Raw genomic sequence first — 17721 nt, forward strand, 5'->3', positions numbered from 1 at the left:
TCGGGAATATTCCGTAGAGAAGGAAATGGCAACCCACTCCAGTATTCTTGCCTGGAAAATCCCATGGACGGAGGAGCCCAATAGGCTACAGTCCACGGGTTGGCAAAGAGTCGGGTACGACTGAGCGATTTCACTTTTACTTTCTTTATATACAAAGTAAGTGCTGAGTATTTGAATTACTAAAATTTTAGACTTAATTAAAATATTCAGTGAACAGCTTGCATAAGATAACTACAATACACATGTATGAAGAGTCCTTTACTGGCCATTTCTATCTTTTGGGTCTCAGCTCAAATGTTTCCTCCTCAGAGTAAGACCGTCCCTGACCACATCATTTAAAGCGCTTCTCCCACCTCCAGTCACTTCTCATCATCTTGTCTTTACAGCTCTGGTAAAGCTCTGAAACTTATTTTCTTTTCCCCCACCTCCTGCTCAACACTGTCTTTCGTAAATCTAGCCAGGAGGAGGAAGACCGGTAAAAGTAAACGACAGCAGGGACACCAGCGTCTCGGTCCTGTTAATTCCTTCAAGGCGGAGGGCCGCCCCCGCCATCTAAGAGGCCCGCAGAGGGGACCACCCCCTTGCGGGCGTGGCCTCCAATGTTGTGTCGGCGCGTGCGGGCCGTGGTCCCAGGGAGGCGAGCAACGTCACACGCACGCAAGCCCTGCCCCCTTCCTTTCTCGCCACAGGCGGAGAAAGGGCGTGGCCAGGCGCGAGGACCCCACAGCTGGCGGCGCTGCCGCCTGAGTCGCCTCCAGGTGGCTGCTCTAGGTTCCTGGCCGCTCAGGCAGCTCGGAAGGCACTCTGTTTTGGGGTCCTCACTGCTCTTCCACGTCTCCCGGAAGAGTAGCTGGGCCGTGGCAGGTCCGGGACCGGGTCTACTCAACCTGAGCCCTCTCCCGGCCCGCTGCTGAGGAAGGGCGGCCGGGGAGGGTGATCTGGCTGCGGTGCAGCCGCTGCAGAGCCCTCAGGTGAGGCGGCCGCGGGAGCCCTACGGCCCGATGGGTCCCTTTGGGGCGTTAACGGCCTTAGAGGCGGGGGCGGCAGCCCCTTGGCAGAGATCCTGGTCTCGCCGCCCTGCTAGGGGCTCAAGAAGAGGGCAGGGAGCCCCCCTGGATCTCCACGGACGTGGCTTGGTGCCCTCCCCTTTCCTGCCTCCGCGACCTCAGCCTAGTTTGGCCCGTCTTCCCCCTCCGGAGGCTCAACGAAGTGGGTGGGAAGCAAAGTCTGGACTCGCCTACCTAAGATCCTGACAGCAGACTCAAGGGGACCGACCAGCTGACCCCAAGCCTCCGTTCCTCCGTGTTGACACCTGGCCGGCGAGCAGGCCCTGCCCCCGCCGTCGGCCAACCCGTCCCGGTCCCCCGCCCTCTCGCCCTGTTTCTTCACCTCGGTGTGTGCCGTTTATTTACTGGGCAGAATGACCTCAGAATTCTACCTCGGAAGTCGGCTAGAGTTTTTCTTTTGTCCGTGGAGGAAAGGCCCAGGGTCCGTCTTAACCTTTAATTGGGTACTCAGTCCTAAGGCACAGGCTTTTGTTTGAAAGTCCTTTAAAACTTTAAGATGGGAGGCAAGATGGAAGAAATTATTAAGTATGTTTTGATCGCCTTATCAGGAGAGATAATTTGCCCCCTAATTACCACCAGTGTTTACTTGGGAATAATAAATACTTTGTAGGGAGTTTTATATGTTTGGGAGCATGTCACTTCCATTTTCATTTGATTTACATAAACTCTGTGAAATACATGGTCATGTAATCATCCCATTTTGTAAGAAACAGGTTTAGGGGTGAGTTTTTTCTTGAGGTTATTCAGATACTGGTAGGCTAGATTGAGAAGGCAGGGGTTAAAAGTGGGTTTGGCTGACTTAGATTTGCCTGTTTGAGCTGCTGTCTAAACTCTGGATCTTTCTCAACCTTCCCCCCTCCTTTTTTTTATGGAAAAAAAAAAGGGGGGGGTACTGCTACTTAGCACAGAATGTGGTTGTGAAAATTATGTGTGCTAAAGATAATGTTTGCAGGGCATCTAACAAAAATTAATTCCATTCAGCAGTATTTATGGTGCCTACAGTATGCTGAGAATTCACTGGTGAGCAAAAGACATGACCTTTATCTACCCACCCTCTTCCTCTCCTTCCCCAAGAGAGGGGGAAAATACTTATAAAACATGAAGGACCTTTATCTACCCACTCTCTTCCTCTCCTTCCCCAAGAGGGGGGAAAATACATATAAAACATGAAGGGCTGTCAGGGAAGAGAATGGTGTGTGTACAGACAATGATAGAACCTAATTTAGATGGAAAGAAAGAGCTGGTTTTGAAACAGATGACATTTGGGTGAAGACCAAGAACGAAAGAGTTAATTGTGAAAGAATGCCAGCACCACAGGCCAAAGAAACAGTGTGCACATTCAAGAGATTGTTGTTGACTTTTTTTATATACTACTGTCCTATGTCATGGAAGCTAGCTATTTCATTATTTTGATTCATTGCGGCACTGGATAGGTACCCAAGTATATGTATCAAAATGGATGGCTATGCTATCATCTTGTTTTATTTGGAACTTAGCCTAATGTGCATATGGTAGGTACAGAGAATCCAAACTATTGGAGGTGTGTTTTAAATGTGTATATGCACACCTAAATTATCCATGATAGTGTTGCAGTTTAACACTGAAGTAGCTTTTGTGGTAATCAGAAGTTTCTTCAAGTTTTAGCGCTTTACAACAAACTTCAGAAAATTATTTTTCTTTGGTTATCCTGGGATTTTGCCATATTATTTGACATTCAGTGGCTTTTTTACATCAAGATTTACACATCGTTGAAATAGGAATGATGGTAGTAGTGGTAGTTGTAGTAACAACAACTACTAAAATGAGCCCCTACTATGTGCTCAGCATTTTCAAAATGTTTTTTAGTGTATTGTTTCATCTGAAAACCATCCAGTAGTATAAGTACACTTATTTTCCTCATTTTCTAGGTGAAGTGTTTCGGATTAGTTTGCTCGAAGTTACGAGGTAAGAAACCGGTTAGGCTTTCCAACCCGGGACTGTCTTGACTCCAGAGGCTGGTCTTAGCCTCTGTGTTCTGCCACGCTGATCCTTTTACGTCCTTTTTACAGGTTCACCAACAGGATTATTCTGCTCCCATCATGTCCTGGTTTGCTGATCTAGCTGGAAAGGCAGAAGATCTTTTAAACAGAGTTGATCAAGGGGCTGCAACAGCTCTCAGTAGAAAAGAGAACACCAGCAACATCATTTATAGCAAAAATACTGACTATTCTGAACTTCACCAGCAAAATACGGACTTGACTTACCAGACGGGATCTAAAACTACTTACATTTCCTCAGCAGCTGATAACATTCGAAATCAAAAAGCCACCATCTTAGCTGGGACTGCAAATGTAAAAGTAGGATCTAGGACTTTGGGGGAGACCTCCCATCCTGTTGAAAGTGCATCTGCTCCTAGGCCTTCATCCCAGTTTGTTCGAAGAAAAAAGTCAGAACCTGATGATGAGCTGCTGTTTGATTTTCTTAATAGTTCCCAGAAGGAGCCTACCGGGAAAGTGGAAATCAAAAAAGAAAGGGCCAAAACCCCTGTCTTGCAGAGTTCTCAGACATCCAGCATCAGTTCTGTGAACACCAGTGTAACCACCGTCAAAGCCGTTGAAGAAAATCCTTCTGGGAGCCAAAGCCACGGTAGTTAATTAGGCCTCTGTTTGTTTTAGAATTAACCAAACTGGATGTGTTATAGCCTAAAATGTTCTGGCCGCATTTGTCATCATCTGGGAGGATGATGGGAGGCACTTGTTATCTCCCAGTTGGTAGAAGGGCAGGCTCTCTGAAATGTGTGGCATGAACAAGGGAGACAGCATGGAACACTGTTAGTCAATATACGGTTATAGTAGGGACTTTCAAATGTTGTCTGTGGGTAACTTTACCCAGAACATTTTGAAATCTGGAAGAAAACGTATAATTTTGGATTTGGAAATGTCTCCAATTCATTTCTCTTTGTCATTTGTATTATAAAAATGACAGGAGGCTGTACTTCATTTACATTTTGGATTGTGAGTTTTTTGGTGTGTTTTTCCCCCTGCCTTCCCTGAGAGTAAAGCATAAGAAACTGAACTTTGATCCAAGTTGGAGAGTTGAAGGCATTGACCTAGTAGTGAACTAAAAACTTAGAATTCTGGTTTTCAGTTGTTTCGTTTGCTATGAAATTACCTCAAAATGTACACCTTCTCACCTGCAAAAATGATATTTACATGATGATTTGGCTAATTTGTATACCTAGGAGACGTTTTAAAACAACAATGAACATGATAAGTTCTTGCAGGGATTCTTTATAGAGCTGATAATTCATGGTAGCTTCTTGTGTTCTTAAATGTTAAAGCCTCTTACACAGTCTTGGGCTTCCCTTTTAGCTCAGTTGGTAAAGAATCTGTCTGCAATGCAGGAAATCTGGGTTTGATTCCTGGGTCGGGAAGATCCCCTGGAGAAGGAAATGGCAACCCACTCCAGTATTCTTGCCTGGAGAATCCTATGGACAGAGGAGTCTGGCAGTCTGCAGTGGTGGGGTCTCAAGAGTTGGATACAACTTAGCAGCTAAACCACTACCACATAGTCTTGGCTCTTAGAGAACAAAGTGTTTCTTGTATTTCGAGACAAAAAAGTGGTAAAGAGATGGGTTTTGGGCTTTCAAGACAGACACATGCCCTGGCAGTTGATTTAAGTACAGTTCCAGTTCAGTCGCTCAGTCATGTCCAACTCTTTGCGACCCCATGAAATCGCAGCACGCCAGGCTTCCCTGTCCATCACCAGCTCCTGGACTTTACTCAGACTCACGTCCATTGAGTCAGTGATGCCATCCAGCCATCTCATCCTCTGTCGTCCCCTTCTCCTCCTGCCCCCAGTCCCTCCCAGCATCAGGGTCTTTTCCAGTGAGTCAACTCTTCACATGAGGTGGCCAAAGTATTGGAGCTTCAGCTTCAGCATCAGTCCTTCCAATGAACACCCAGGACTGATCTCCTTTAAGATGGACTGGCTGGATCTCCTTGCAGTCCAAGGGACTCTCAAGAGTCTTCTCCAACACCACAGTTCAAAAGCAGCAATTCAGCACTCAGCTTTCTTCACAGTCCAATTCTCGCATCCATACATGACCACTGGAAAAACCATAGCCTTGACGGACCTTTGTTGGCAGATTTAAGTACAAGCAGTCCTAAATTTCTTCTCAACTATTTTTCGATTAATTTTACAAATGCTTATTGAGACCCTAATGAGCCAGTGTACAGAATTGAATGGGTTATAGTTTATTAGATGAGATATACTTGTACACAGATAATCTACATGTAGTGTAGTAAATGCAGCAGTTGAGATACGGTCAGAATATTGTGGAAGCATTGTCCTTTTTTTATTGCTTCATAGATACTCTTTATATATGAAGGTATATGATAGTTCTTTCTTCTCCTCCAGTTTTATCATATGTTTTTCCTCTTTATGTCTCAGTGAATAGAAGTTCTTGATATAGGCTATTCTTGGGGCTTTTGTACTTCCGTATGCATCTTAGAACTGGTCAAGTTCCACAAAAATTCTGTGGTCTGTTTATTGAGAGTCTATTGCTTCTACATAGATAGTTTGGTGAGAATCAGCATTTTTACAATGTAGAATCTTCTAACTTGTTAATATGGTATAATTATTTTTTGGATGTCTTTGATTAAGGTTTTGTTTCTTCCATAAAGGTCTTGCATGCTTTTGTTAGTTTTATTCCTGAGTAGTTTATATTTTTTAGAACACTTATAAATAGTATGCTTTAAAATTTTTTACTTTCTGTCGGTCGCTACATATCGGTTTATGTAAACATGCTCACATGCATGCTCACATACGCAGCAACCTAGACACCTCTTAGGCTTCATATTTCTGTACATATTTCTGTACATTTTCTGTACATTCATTTACATTTTCAGCAACACAATAATATCATCTGTGAATAATGACTTTTCTGCTTAACCATTTTATCTTTTTAAAAAATCTTTCTCTTGCCTTATTACATTGGTGAGTACTTGAAAACCAACTGTGTGTGTCTTGTTCCTTGTCTTAAAAAGAATGCTTTCACTGTTTCAGTCTGTGTTAGATTTTCTTAGGTACTTTTTATCAGGTCAAGGATGTCTTTCTGTATTTCTAGTTTGAGTTTTTATGTTGACTTTTAGCAGTTTTTCCTGTAAGTAATGAGATATCACAGTCTTTCCCCTTAATACTGATATGGTATACAGATCAGTTGGTTTATTTTATTTAAACCTAAAACCAAACTTACCTTTCAGTAAATGTGTGCTGAAACTCACTAGTGAAACCATTAGGGTCTGGGCTGTTCTTAGTGAAAGATTTAATTATTGATTCAAGTGATTTTCCATTTCTTTTTAAATGTTTTTGGTAAGTTACATTTTTTTCCTAAGAATTTGTCTATTTCATATACTTTGGGGAGGATTATATTTATTGAATTTTAGGAAAATAATATGGTCACAGCTGAAATTTTAATACACTAATCATTTATAGTAACCTTGCAGAAATCAAAGCTTGATCACAAATACTACCTGAGGAATACCAATATCTGGCACTGTGCTAAATGCTTATTTTTTTTAAACAGTGCTAACGAAGTATAACTGATATACAATAAATTACACATTTTTAAAGTGTACAGTTTGATGGGTTTCAGCATCATGTAGATTTAAAAATGTATTGACAATGTAGTTTATAGTGTTTCTCTCAGAAAATTGTTTTTGATCATGTCAAGCCTCTCTAGTATGTTTCTTTTCTGTTTTGTTAATTTCTGGTCTTTATTATTAATTTCTGCTTTCTTTAGGTTTATTTTGCTGTTTAATTCTTATGATGGATGCATAACTCATTAATTCCTTTTTTTCATTTTTAATATAAATATTTAAGGCTATAAATGTCCTTCTAAATACTGCTTTAGATATATCTTATAGGCTTGGATATATATGTTATATCTTTTTAAAATCTTATAAAATTGAAAGTAACTTTTAAAACTCTCTCATTTTTTATTCATTAAAAATATCTTTATTTTGGAGATTTCAAGTATATCAAAGTAGAGATTGATCATTCCCCTCCACCCCCATACAACAGTTTATCCCATGATGATAATCAATAACTTGTAGCCATTCTGGTTTAATTTATACCCTCTCATTTTCAATGTCTTTCTTTACTTCTACCCTCCACAGAATTATTTTGAAGTAAATCACAGATCTCATATCATTTCTTCTATAAATATTTTATTAACTCTAAAAATATAAATTTTAAAAACATTCACACCATTATCACCATAAAAATGTAATAATTCCTTGTATATGTGTTAGTTGTTCAGTCATGTCTGACTCTTTGTAACCCCATGAACTGTAGCCCACCAGGCTCCTCTGTCCATGAAATACCCCAGGCAAGAATACTGGAGTGGGTTGCCGTTCTCTTCTCTAGGGGATCTTCCTGACCCAGGGATAGAACCCAGGTCTCCTGCATTACGGGTGGATTCTTTATCATCTTAGCTACCAGGAAGCCCCAATAATTCCTTAGTATCCTCTAATACCTAGTCAGTACTCAAGTTTCCTCTGTCTCATCATTTTTACATATACTGAAATGTGCAAATCTTAATTGTATTAATTCAAATAGCTATACCTATGGAACTCACACCTTTATTGTGATAAAGAACATTTCCTTTGCTACAGAGAGTGCCTCATGTCCTTTTCTAGTTAATCTCCCCACCTGCCCCTCAAGCACCCACTGTTACCATTTCTTTTACTTTTTGCCTGTTCTGAAACTTTGTATGTTTGCCAGCAAAAAGTGAGATCATACAGTGTGAATACTTTCTTACCTGACTTCTTTTATTGAACGTGTTAGTGAGAGTCACTCATGTTATTGAGTATATTAAATTTTTTTTAATTGTGTGGCATTTTACTGTAGTATGGATACACCACAGTTCATCCACTCTTTTTTGGACATTGCAGTAGTTTCCAGTTTTTGGTTTTTGTGAATAAAGGTGGCTGTGAATACTTTTGTCCTTCTCTTTGTGGGAAAATGTTTTTATTTCTCTTCAGTAAATACTCAGGAGTGGAGTTACTGGGTCAGGTGGTAGGCACATGTTTAATTTAATAAGAAGCTGCGGAAACTTCCCGTTTTCCCCAGCCTGTCGCTTATACTGCCGTCAACAGTCAGTCTGTGAGTTCCAGTTGGTCCGTATCTTCACCAGCATTTTGTGTTGTCTTAATTTTAGCCTTCTAGCAGGTGTGTATTGGTTCTTGTTGTGGTTTTAATTTGCATGTCCCTGATCACTAAAGATGTTGAGAAAATTTTTCATTTAGATACGGTTCATTTTTTTAGCACATACTTAATTTTGGGGGAGCAAGTGAAAAGTGTATTTGCATCATATTTAGTAACAAATCAGAAACAAGATAAATCCAAAGCAATGAGTATCTGAATTAACGAGTATATCTTTGGGTAAGGCAATGTAGATTCCAGTTTGGTGTGTAACAGTTTGTCCTGACCTGTTATTACTCACTGCCTTGAAACCCACAGCTCTGCTTGTATTCCTCTCCATTATTTTTCAGTGTTGAAACTTCATCCTTGTTTTCAAAAATGATTCATAGACAAAAAGGAGACCAAAACCATTTTTACCTAAACCCCAGTACATAAATTATCTCTGCTTTTCCCTTTCTCAGAACTATATTCTTCTATCAGTTCTTTATCACTATTCATTCATTATATCCATTGAGGGGCCTTAGAAATCTAGAGACTCTATGTGTGAGAATGAAATTTCATCAGAGGGAAGTCTCTTAAGAATTTAAGTTGATTTTTTTATGGTGTTTTAGTGCAGCAGTTAACTTGAACCAGAAGATGTTCCATCACAGTAAGCTATGAATGCGTATGTAAGGAGTGTTCCAATGTTACAAAGATGTATTTGCTTTCTTACAGCAGCCTCTCATGATTCAGATTCTGGCCATGAGGCCCACGAAGATTCTTCAAAGGAAAATGTATTATCAAATGCTGCCTGTACTGATCCCAGCCTAGTGCCTAATGATGATGGCAAATCTCATGAACTGTCCAACCTTCGCCTGGAGAACCAGTTGTTGAGGAATGAAGTTCAGAATTTAAATCAAGAAATGGCCTCATTACTTCAAAGGTCCAAGGAAACTCAAGAAGGTAGAGACTTCTCTAAATTATTCAGGGTTAGGAATGTAGCATTTCAAAAAATATACTAAAAACTTGATTGCATTTAAACGGTTAGAAATATCCTGGATGAGACTTATAGAATAGTATTTTCATGGAAATAGCTCAGATTTGGAAATGCTATATGTTATTCACCTGAATCAGAACATTGGTTTATTTGGTCATCCTTTAGAAACCGTGAATAGGAAGATGTATTAAGACTTGTTAAACTGACTTCAGAAGCTTCACTCTTTCCCACACTAATTTAGGCATAGAAATATTTCCCAGAGACCCTGTACAGTTTGCTTCTGTATTTAAAAGAAAGTGATTTTTTGCTGCCAGGCTTACAATTACAGATGGTGCCTATGGTATGGAGATCTATATTGCATTGCTCTTTCTGCACCACCATTTTTCTAGATTCAAAGCACTTTTTTTTTTTTTTTTTTTTGCCACAGTACTGGAAAGAAACAGATTCCTTCCCAGTGTCTATCTTCAGATTTTTTGTTTCTTTTGATCCTATTGGGGCATACATTGTCCACCCTTGATTTGGATTTGCATTCTTTCATATCTATAGCAGAACTCCAAAAACCCACCGACTGTTTTAGTCTTGTGAGCTCTCTACTGTCTACTGTTTGGCTTCCAAATGCTTTACCAAAAAAACATTTGTAGAAAAGCAGCTAACTTCATGTCCCTTTCCAACCAACTAACTATAATATAAGATATGAGTATTGGCCTTGAAAAATGGAGCTCCCTCTTGGAGCAAAAAATTCAAATATATTTGTAAGCTCCTAATTTTGGCAATAGGTACTAAAGGGATTTAAAGGAAAATCTGTGTGTGTCTGAGAAAGACATGTTTACTTATATGGAGACATTTGCTTCTTTCTTTTCGTTTCTTTGTTTGTTTTTTAAATAGAGTTAAACAGAGCAAGAGCAAGAGTCGAGAAGTGGAATGTTGACCATTCAAAGACTGATCGAATAACTCGAGAACTTCGAGCCCAAGTCGATGACCTGACTGAAGCGGTGGCTGCAAAGGATTCCCAGCTGGCTGTATTGAAAGTGAGACTCCAGGAAGCTGACCAGCTGCTGAATACTCGCACAGAAGCACTGGAAGCCTTACAGAGTGAAAAATCACGGTAGCTAATTCTATTAATAATGAAAAAATGAGCTGGAATATTTATCAGTGGACATAATGATAAACATGGTAGTCATACCATACCATCTTGTGAAATTTTCACTTTGGAAGTTTGCAAGAGGGGAAAATGTAGCTTTTGGTTAATGCTGGAATGTGTGTGATTAAAAATGGTATTTGAATCTTGAGATGCACTGTTAGGCAAATTCTGAATTTTAAAATATTTGAGGAGCAGTGTCATTAATCTTTTGACATACAATAACATGTGGCATGTGCTTGTATTTGGATGCCTAAAAATATAGATTACAGTCCATTAAAAGGGAAAAAGACTTCTCAAAGAATGTTTTAGTCAAAACTATCTTTTTGTGTGTGCTAATTTGCTGATGCTCTAAAAATTATTCTGCCTTTTCGCTTGTATACTGTGGAAATAAGTTATTTCAAGTGATGTATTTTCCTTTAGAATAATACAGGATCACAGTGAGGGTAGTAGCCTGCAGAATCAAGCTTTGCAAACTCTTCAGGAGAGACTGCATGAAGCGGATGCCACTCTGAAGAGAGAACAGGAGAGCTACAAACAGATGCAGGTTAGAATGGGGACAGCGGGGCTCTGTTTTCTTTTTTAATATTTTTATTTACTTATTTATTTGGCTGCACTGGGTCTGAGTTGTGACATGTGAGATCTTTAGATGTGGCGTGTGGGATCTAGTTCCATGACTAGGGATCGAACCTGGGCCCCCTGTATTGGGAGTGGAGAGTCTTAGCCGATGGACCACCAGGGAAGTCCCATGGCTATTTTATTATTTGAATGAGGAGGAATCACTTTATACCATTCACAGCACATGTACTAGAATAAAATTCTACAGTGTATTTCAGAAAATTTTGTTTCTGTGACAAAAACTAAGTATTTGAATATTTATCTTGATCCTTGCTAAATGTATTTACTTTTATATGTTGAAAATTTAAAACACTTAGTGTTCATTAGATGCATACATCTTTTCACTTAATTTGATTGTGCAACAAGCATTATCAGTATTTGAATAAAAGCTAATTTGAGGCATCTCATTTATTCTTTTTATTTAAGCTTTTTCTGATTCCAAGTTAATCTGATTCTGTTATTGTAAGAGAAAATTGTACATCATGTTTATTTAGAATTATACTCTTAAGTGAATTTTTGCATCTAGTTTAGTGATTTTTCAGCTCTGAGTCAGACAGTAAAGAATTTGCCTGCAATGCAGAAGACCAAGGTTTGACCCCTGTGTTGGGAAGATCCCCTGGAGAAGGAAATGGCAACCCACTCCAGTATTTTTGCCTAGAGAATCCCATGGATAGAGGAACCTGGCAGGCTATAGTCCATGGGGTTACAAAGAGCTGGACATGACTGAGCAACTAATACACACACATACACAGCTTTTGAAAATAAGGATAAAATATAAATAATTCTCAGAACTAAATTTAGGCTAGTAAGGGACAGACCTTGTGTTCTTTAGAGTGTACTTTTAAAGTTTCTTATGCTAAAAAAAAATTACATTGACTAGTTTAGTAGACAGTTTGAAATAAAGGAAAAACGTTAGCCATGATATTAGAGAAGCTATAGCTGTGTACCTGTGTCTTCCATTTGTTTTCTAATAGACTTTTTAGTTTTCTATAGACCTTTATTCATTGATCAGTTAGTATCAGATCAGACCTGGTATTCAAGTGATCAGATTCACCTGGGTAACCGATTAAAAAACAGATTTCTAAGCCCAGTCTTGGAAATTTCAATTCAGTTGAGCCCAGGGAAGGCCTTGGTTGGCTGTTTCTTTTTTTTTGGCTGTGTTTTTAACGACTTCCTCACTGATTTTGATGCGTTGCCATGTTTAGGAACCACAGCTTAGAGTTCCAGTGCTTCACTTCCTAACAAATGAAGACCTTTATTTTTTTAACCTCCCTATTTCATGGGCTGAGCTAATAAATCCCATAAGATATCTAAATGGATGGTTGTAAACTCTCTCAAAGAAAAATGATAGTAAGTATGATATAAAAATTTGCCACAGAGTGAGTTTGCTGCACGCCTTAATAAAATGGAAGTGGAACGTCAGAATTTGGCAGAAGCAGTTACGCTGGCAGAAAGAAAACACTCAGACGAGAAGAAGAGAGTGGATGAGCTACAGCAGCAAGTCAAAGTGCTGAAGTCCAACTTGGACTCCTCTAAGCAAGAATTAGCTGACTACAAGCAAAAAGCTACTCGAATACTCCAGGTGAGCCTGAGACGCACGTGTGTGAATGTTCAGGCAGGCCAGTTGACGGAGAGGCTCCCTGAAGCGCTTTGTAGATCTGTGGGGTGCTTTGTTCCTTTTGGCTGCGTTGGCTTACTTCAGGTGTCTTGTTCTTCTTAGAAATATTGTAAAAAAGATGAAATGTTTCCTGCTCCCACCACTTTTGTCTTTTTAAGAAAAATATTCATCCTTCCACTACCTAGTTCAGGTCTTCAACCTGTCACCTTAATCACCATGATAACATCAGTGTTTGTCTTTAACAGTTATTCTGTTCTCCCTTGTTGATTCTCTTGAATTTTTCAGAGCAATTGGCCTAGGCCTCCTCCCACTCTCAGGTCTCCTCTCCCACCGTTCCACCTTCCCTTTAATTAAGTCAAGACTGTAGTTTTCAACTTCTTTCCTTTGCCTTTCATATCAGAGGGAAGACATGTCCTTTCATTTTTTACCCCCCTTGGATAATTTTTCTGCCTGCACGTTGATTCCTTCCGCCTCATTTAAGCCCATTCTCCATCAAGTCTGTCCTGTGTCTTCCTCTGTGTCTTTGTCTCTGCTGCCTTCTTCTGGCTCAGCTTGGTCAAGAGCATGTGGTTACTTAGTGGGAGAACAAAGACCAGATCTTGAAACCCTAGTTACTACCTATGGTGGAAGAAACATTGCTTTTGGCCCTTTTGATCACTTTGATCCATTTCTCTGTCCTCCTTTCTTTTAATGCCAAACTTGTCAGAATTAGGGCTTCCCTATTGGCTCAACTGGTAAAGAATCCGCCTACATTGCAGGAGACTCCGGTTCAATTCCTGGGTTGGGATGATCCACTGGAGAAGGGATAGGCTCCCCACTCCAGTATTCTTGGGCTTCCGTGGTGGCTCAGCTGGTATAGAATCTGTCTGCAATGTGGGAGACCTGGATTCAGTCCCTGGGTTGGGAAGATCCCCTGGAGAAGGGAACAGCTGCCCATTCCAGTATTCTGGCCTGGAGAATTCCATGGACTGTATTTGTATAGCCCATGGGGTCACAAAGAGTTGGACACGACTGAGTGACAGGATTAGTGTTCTCTCTCCTCCATTTTAGAACTATTAACTTTAACTCCTTCGTGTAATTTCTGTCCCCACTACATTTCTGAAATTGTCTTCTCAAAGTCTTTAATGACCTAAATATTTTCTGTCCTCCTATTAGTTTCCATCCACTTTGATTTTGGTAGAATGTGTTGACCCTGTGAACCCTCCTATCGTCTTGAAAGTCGCCTTGCAATTTTACTTGTACGGCCTCAGCTCTGTCTTCTCTTTACTGCTGCTTCTCTTGGGCGCTCTTCTTTTGTCCTCTTTGGCTATTCTGTCTTACTTTGCTGTTATTCTTCCTTGTGTTGCTTTGTCGTATACTCTTGCTTCTATCACTTGATGTGGCTTCAGCATGGCTCCAACTCTAACTTCCTACCTGGTTTCTAAATGCCTGCTGTGCTTCTCTACTTGGGATATGGTATTGCAAACCCCAAATCAGCTTTCCCCTCATTCTTCTGTTTTGGTAAATAATATTGCTGTCTTCCTAGAAAGTGAAGCTTGAAACCATAGTGTCATTTTGACTTTAGCCCCTGCTTGCTATTGGCTAGGAACAGCTTTTTTCTCCTACCTCTATGAAATATCACATCTGTCTCCTTCAAACTCTTCTATATAATTATCTGTGTTCAGTTCAGTCGCTCAGTTGTGTTCGACTCTTTGCGACCCCATGAATCGCAGCACACCAGGCCTGCCTGTCCATCACCAACTCCTGGAGTTCACTCAAAACTCATGTCCATCGAGTTGGTGATGCCATCCAGCCATCTCATCCTCTGTCGTCCCCTTCTCCTCCTGCCCCCAATCCTTCCCAGCATCAGAGTCTTTTCCAATGAGTCAACTCTTTGCATGAGGTGGCCAAAGTATTGGAGCTTCAGCTTCAGCATCAGTCCTTCCAATGAACACCCAGGACTGATCTCCTTTAGGATGGACTAGTTGGATCTCCTTGCAGTCCAAGGGACTCTCAAGAGTCTTCTCCAACGCCACAGTTCAAAAGCATCAATTCTTTGGCGCTCAGCTTTCTTCACAGTCCAACTCTCACATCCATACGTGACCACTGGAAAAACCATAGCCTTGACTAGACGGACCTTTGTTGGCAAAGTAATATCTCTGCTTTTCATAAATGTAATTTGTTAATTTATTTAAAGGGTTCTTAATTGAGCACTTAACTGTTCACTTGCACTATGATAGGTGCTGAGGATACTGAGCTCAAAAGGTGTGTCCTCTTTCTTAAGGGAGCATTTGATTTAGTGGGACGACACTGAGGCAATTGATGTAATGAAATTATTGATGCAGCACTGTGGGAGCTTGAAGCAAGAAGCCCTCAACAACTGCCTGGAGATGTCAGGGATCACTGGAGATCTGTATGAAGAGAAACTTAAGGACGAGTAGGAGGACTCGTGATCGAGCAGAGATTTCAGATAGAACAGCCTACGCCAGAGTAAAGGGGGCCCAAGGGAACACAGTATGTTTAAGGGGCTACACCTAGTTCTCTGTTGCTAGAGCAACAAGTATTAGAGATCAGGAGACAGGAGGGAAGACTCAAAGACAGCCGATGTCAGATTGTGGAAAACCTTGCATACCAAGCAGAGAAGTTTTGATTTTATCCTATAGGTGATGGTAGGGTGTGAGAGGTGTTAGAGAATTTGAGCAGCCTGATCAGATTTGGGTGTAAGAACTGTGGCAGCCGTGAAGAGGTGAGGGGAGAGTTGACATCTCAGATGGCATCTAGGATGATTCCAGGTTTCTGGTTTGAGTGTTCCCCTGTACTACCCAAGGGAAAACAGGAAAAACAGCAGGTTAGGGTTGAAGAGTATGATAAATTATGGTGAGTTTGCAAAGCTGATGTGGCATTGAGATGACAGTATCAAGAAGGCCATCAGAAATGCAGGTCTGAAGCTCAGTAAAGAGATCTGCTTATTAGCCACATGGAGGTATGGAGATACAGATCTAATCTTGTTTGTTATAAAAAATTTGAAAAATGCAGAAAAGCTTGCAGACATCACCTGTAATTCTACCACATAAAAAGGAGAAACTATTTTTGATGGAAGAGAGTTAGTATTTAAGGTGAAGGAACCAATGGTCCTCGCTGTTACTGGCCTTAGATTACAGCACTTTTTCAACTAGTCTTCCCACCTCAAGTCTCTTCTTCCAGCTCATCCTTATACTAGGGATCAACAAACTTTTTCTGTAAAGGGTGAAATAGTACATATTGTAGATTTTGAGGGCTGAATCTGGTTTCTGTCACATGTTCTTTGTCTTGTCTTTTTTATAATCCTTTGAAAATGTAAAAACCATCCTTAGCTTAGTGGGCTGTACAAAAAAAGGTCACAGGCCAGACCTGGCCCATCAACCATAGTTTGTGAACTGCTGCCTTAAACCACTCCCAGATGTCCCCTCCTCAAACGCATCTCCGGTCATAGCACTTCCTTATCCACTTCCTGGCAGTTGGTTTTAGACTGCCAAATAAAATTCGAACATTTTAGCCTGTGATCTGAAGGCCCCCCAAAATTGGTCCTAACATGCTCTCTGACCACACCTCAGAATACTTTCAGGCTCTCATGCTTTGGGGTTTTTATGCTTTGTCCCCTGTTTTCTGTACACCTTTTAAAATCTTAGCCTTTTTCCAGGACCAGTAGAAGAGCTGTCTTTTGAGTAAACTCTTCTTTTCTCCAGAAGTGGTTTGTCCTGCTCAGAACTCTGCAAGTAATCTTCCTCCATCCAGCCTTCTCGCAGCTTGTGTTTACTGCCTTCTGTTGGATATTTGCCACTTCTCTTTTATTGTTAAGGCAAAGGGTACTATCTGGAGTGAGAGACATTATTTTTATCACACAGAACACTTAGCATAGTGCGAAACCCACTGTAGATGCTCCATGAATATTTGTTGAGTGGAATATAATGGGAGGGGAAAAAGCATAAGAAAGAATGAAGAGAAAGTTTGAGAATACTCTTGTTAATAAGTTTTCAACAGTGACGTGGTCCTGGGGACTACAGTCCAAGAACACTACACAGCAAGGCTCTGTTTCATTTTTATCCCTATGGATTTAACATTCTGTGGACTTTTTCTGATAAAGAATATAATTGAAATATTCCCATCGTGGTTTAATTGGTGTGTGGTAGATGATATTCAGTGTAGAAGCTAATCTCTGCTTTGCTTATTTATTTATTTTTTTATGACAGTCTAAAGAAAAACTGATTAACAGCTTAAAGGAAGGATCTGGTTTTGAAGGCCTAGATAGCAGTACTGCTAACAGCGTGGAGCTAGAGGAACTTCGGCACGAGAAGGAGACACAGAGGGAGGAAATACAGAAACTGATGGGTCAGATACATCAGCTGAGATCCGAGTTACAGGTAAGAATCATCACAGTGCAGCTTCACAGACAGCTGTTTACCCCCAGGTATTAGTAGTTTGAGAGGTGACAGCTTCTGTATCTGGGGGGAAGGGTATTAGTAATGTGTGAAACTGGGGATGTTAGTTACCTGATAGAAGTGAATCTAAAGCAGCAGGCTTCATGTCCATTGGTTGACTTACAGTTATAGGAATAAGAAACATAGGTCACCTGACTCATTCATTCAACAAATACCAAGTATTTGCCGTGTGCCATGCATCTTCTAGGCTTAGAGTTACGCAGGGAACCAGACAGAATGTTTATTTTATGGATCTAACATCCTAGTAGTTAAAAGCAAAGTAGATTTGGGTTCACTTCTAAAACAAGGGTGCTTTCTAATAATAGGATGGGCTTAGGGGTGATCTTTCATAGTTTTCTTATAATTCACTGTTTATGTGTAATTAATATATTTAATCTAAAGGTAAAATTGGGCCACTTATTTATCTTAAACAAGGGTCTTTGACATAGGAGGGGCCTCTGAGGATGAGAAAGAAAAAGTATGGGATAATGAGCCTTCTGTTTTTTTAAAAAAGAAAAAAACTGTCTGCCAAGAATGTTTATCATGCATCAACTTAGGAAATTATTGATTTTTTAGGATGTACATGAACAACAGTGAAAAGTGTGGAAGTGATAAGAATGGGCTGGCTTGCCTAGGGTGTAAGCTTGACTGTCCGATCTAGATGCAGATCCTGTATCCAGGCT

At 40.4% G+C, this 17721-nt stretch overlaps 1 protein-coding gene across 3 annotated transcripts in view; it reads left to right on the forward strand.

The window, feature by feature from the left end:
- GOLGA5 (golgin A5) overlaps positions 753–17721 on the forward strand; it is a 28077-nt gene continuing 11108 nt past the window's right edge. Inside the window, exons 1-7 of one of the 3 annotated variants that reach the window (XM_018066404.1) lie at positions 753–971; positions 3116–3692; positions 8967–9194; positions 10114–10333; positions 10790–10913; positions 12363–12566; positions 16811–16981. In XM_018066404.1, coding sequence (XP_017921893.1) covers positions 3146–3692; positions 8967–9194; positions 10114–10333; positions 10790–10913; positions 12363–12566; positions 16811–16981 — 1494 coding nt within the window. In that variant the 5' untranslated portion in view covers positions 753–971; positions 3116–3145. Of the gene's footprint in view, positions 972–1039; positions 1394–3115; positions 3693–8966; positions 9195–10113; positions 10334–10789; positions 10914–12362; positions 12567–16810; positions 16982–17721 lie in introns of those variants that run through there. The other 2 variants (XM_018066405.1, XM_005695338.3) reach the window with 2 other exon arrangements.

The sequence above is a fragment of the Capra hircus genome, chromosome 21 (assembly GCF_001704415.2).
Source record: "Capra hircus breed San Clemente chromosome 21, ASM170441v1, whole genome shotgun sequence".
Lineage (NCBI taxonomy): Eukaryota > Metazoa > Chordata > Mammalia > Artiodactyla > Bovidae > Capra > Capra hircus.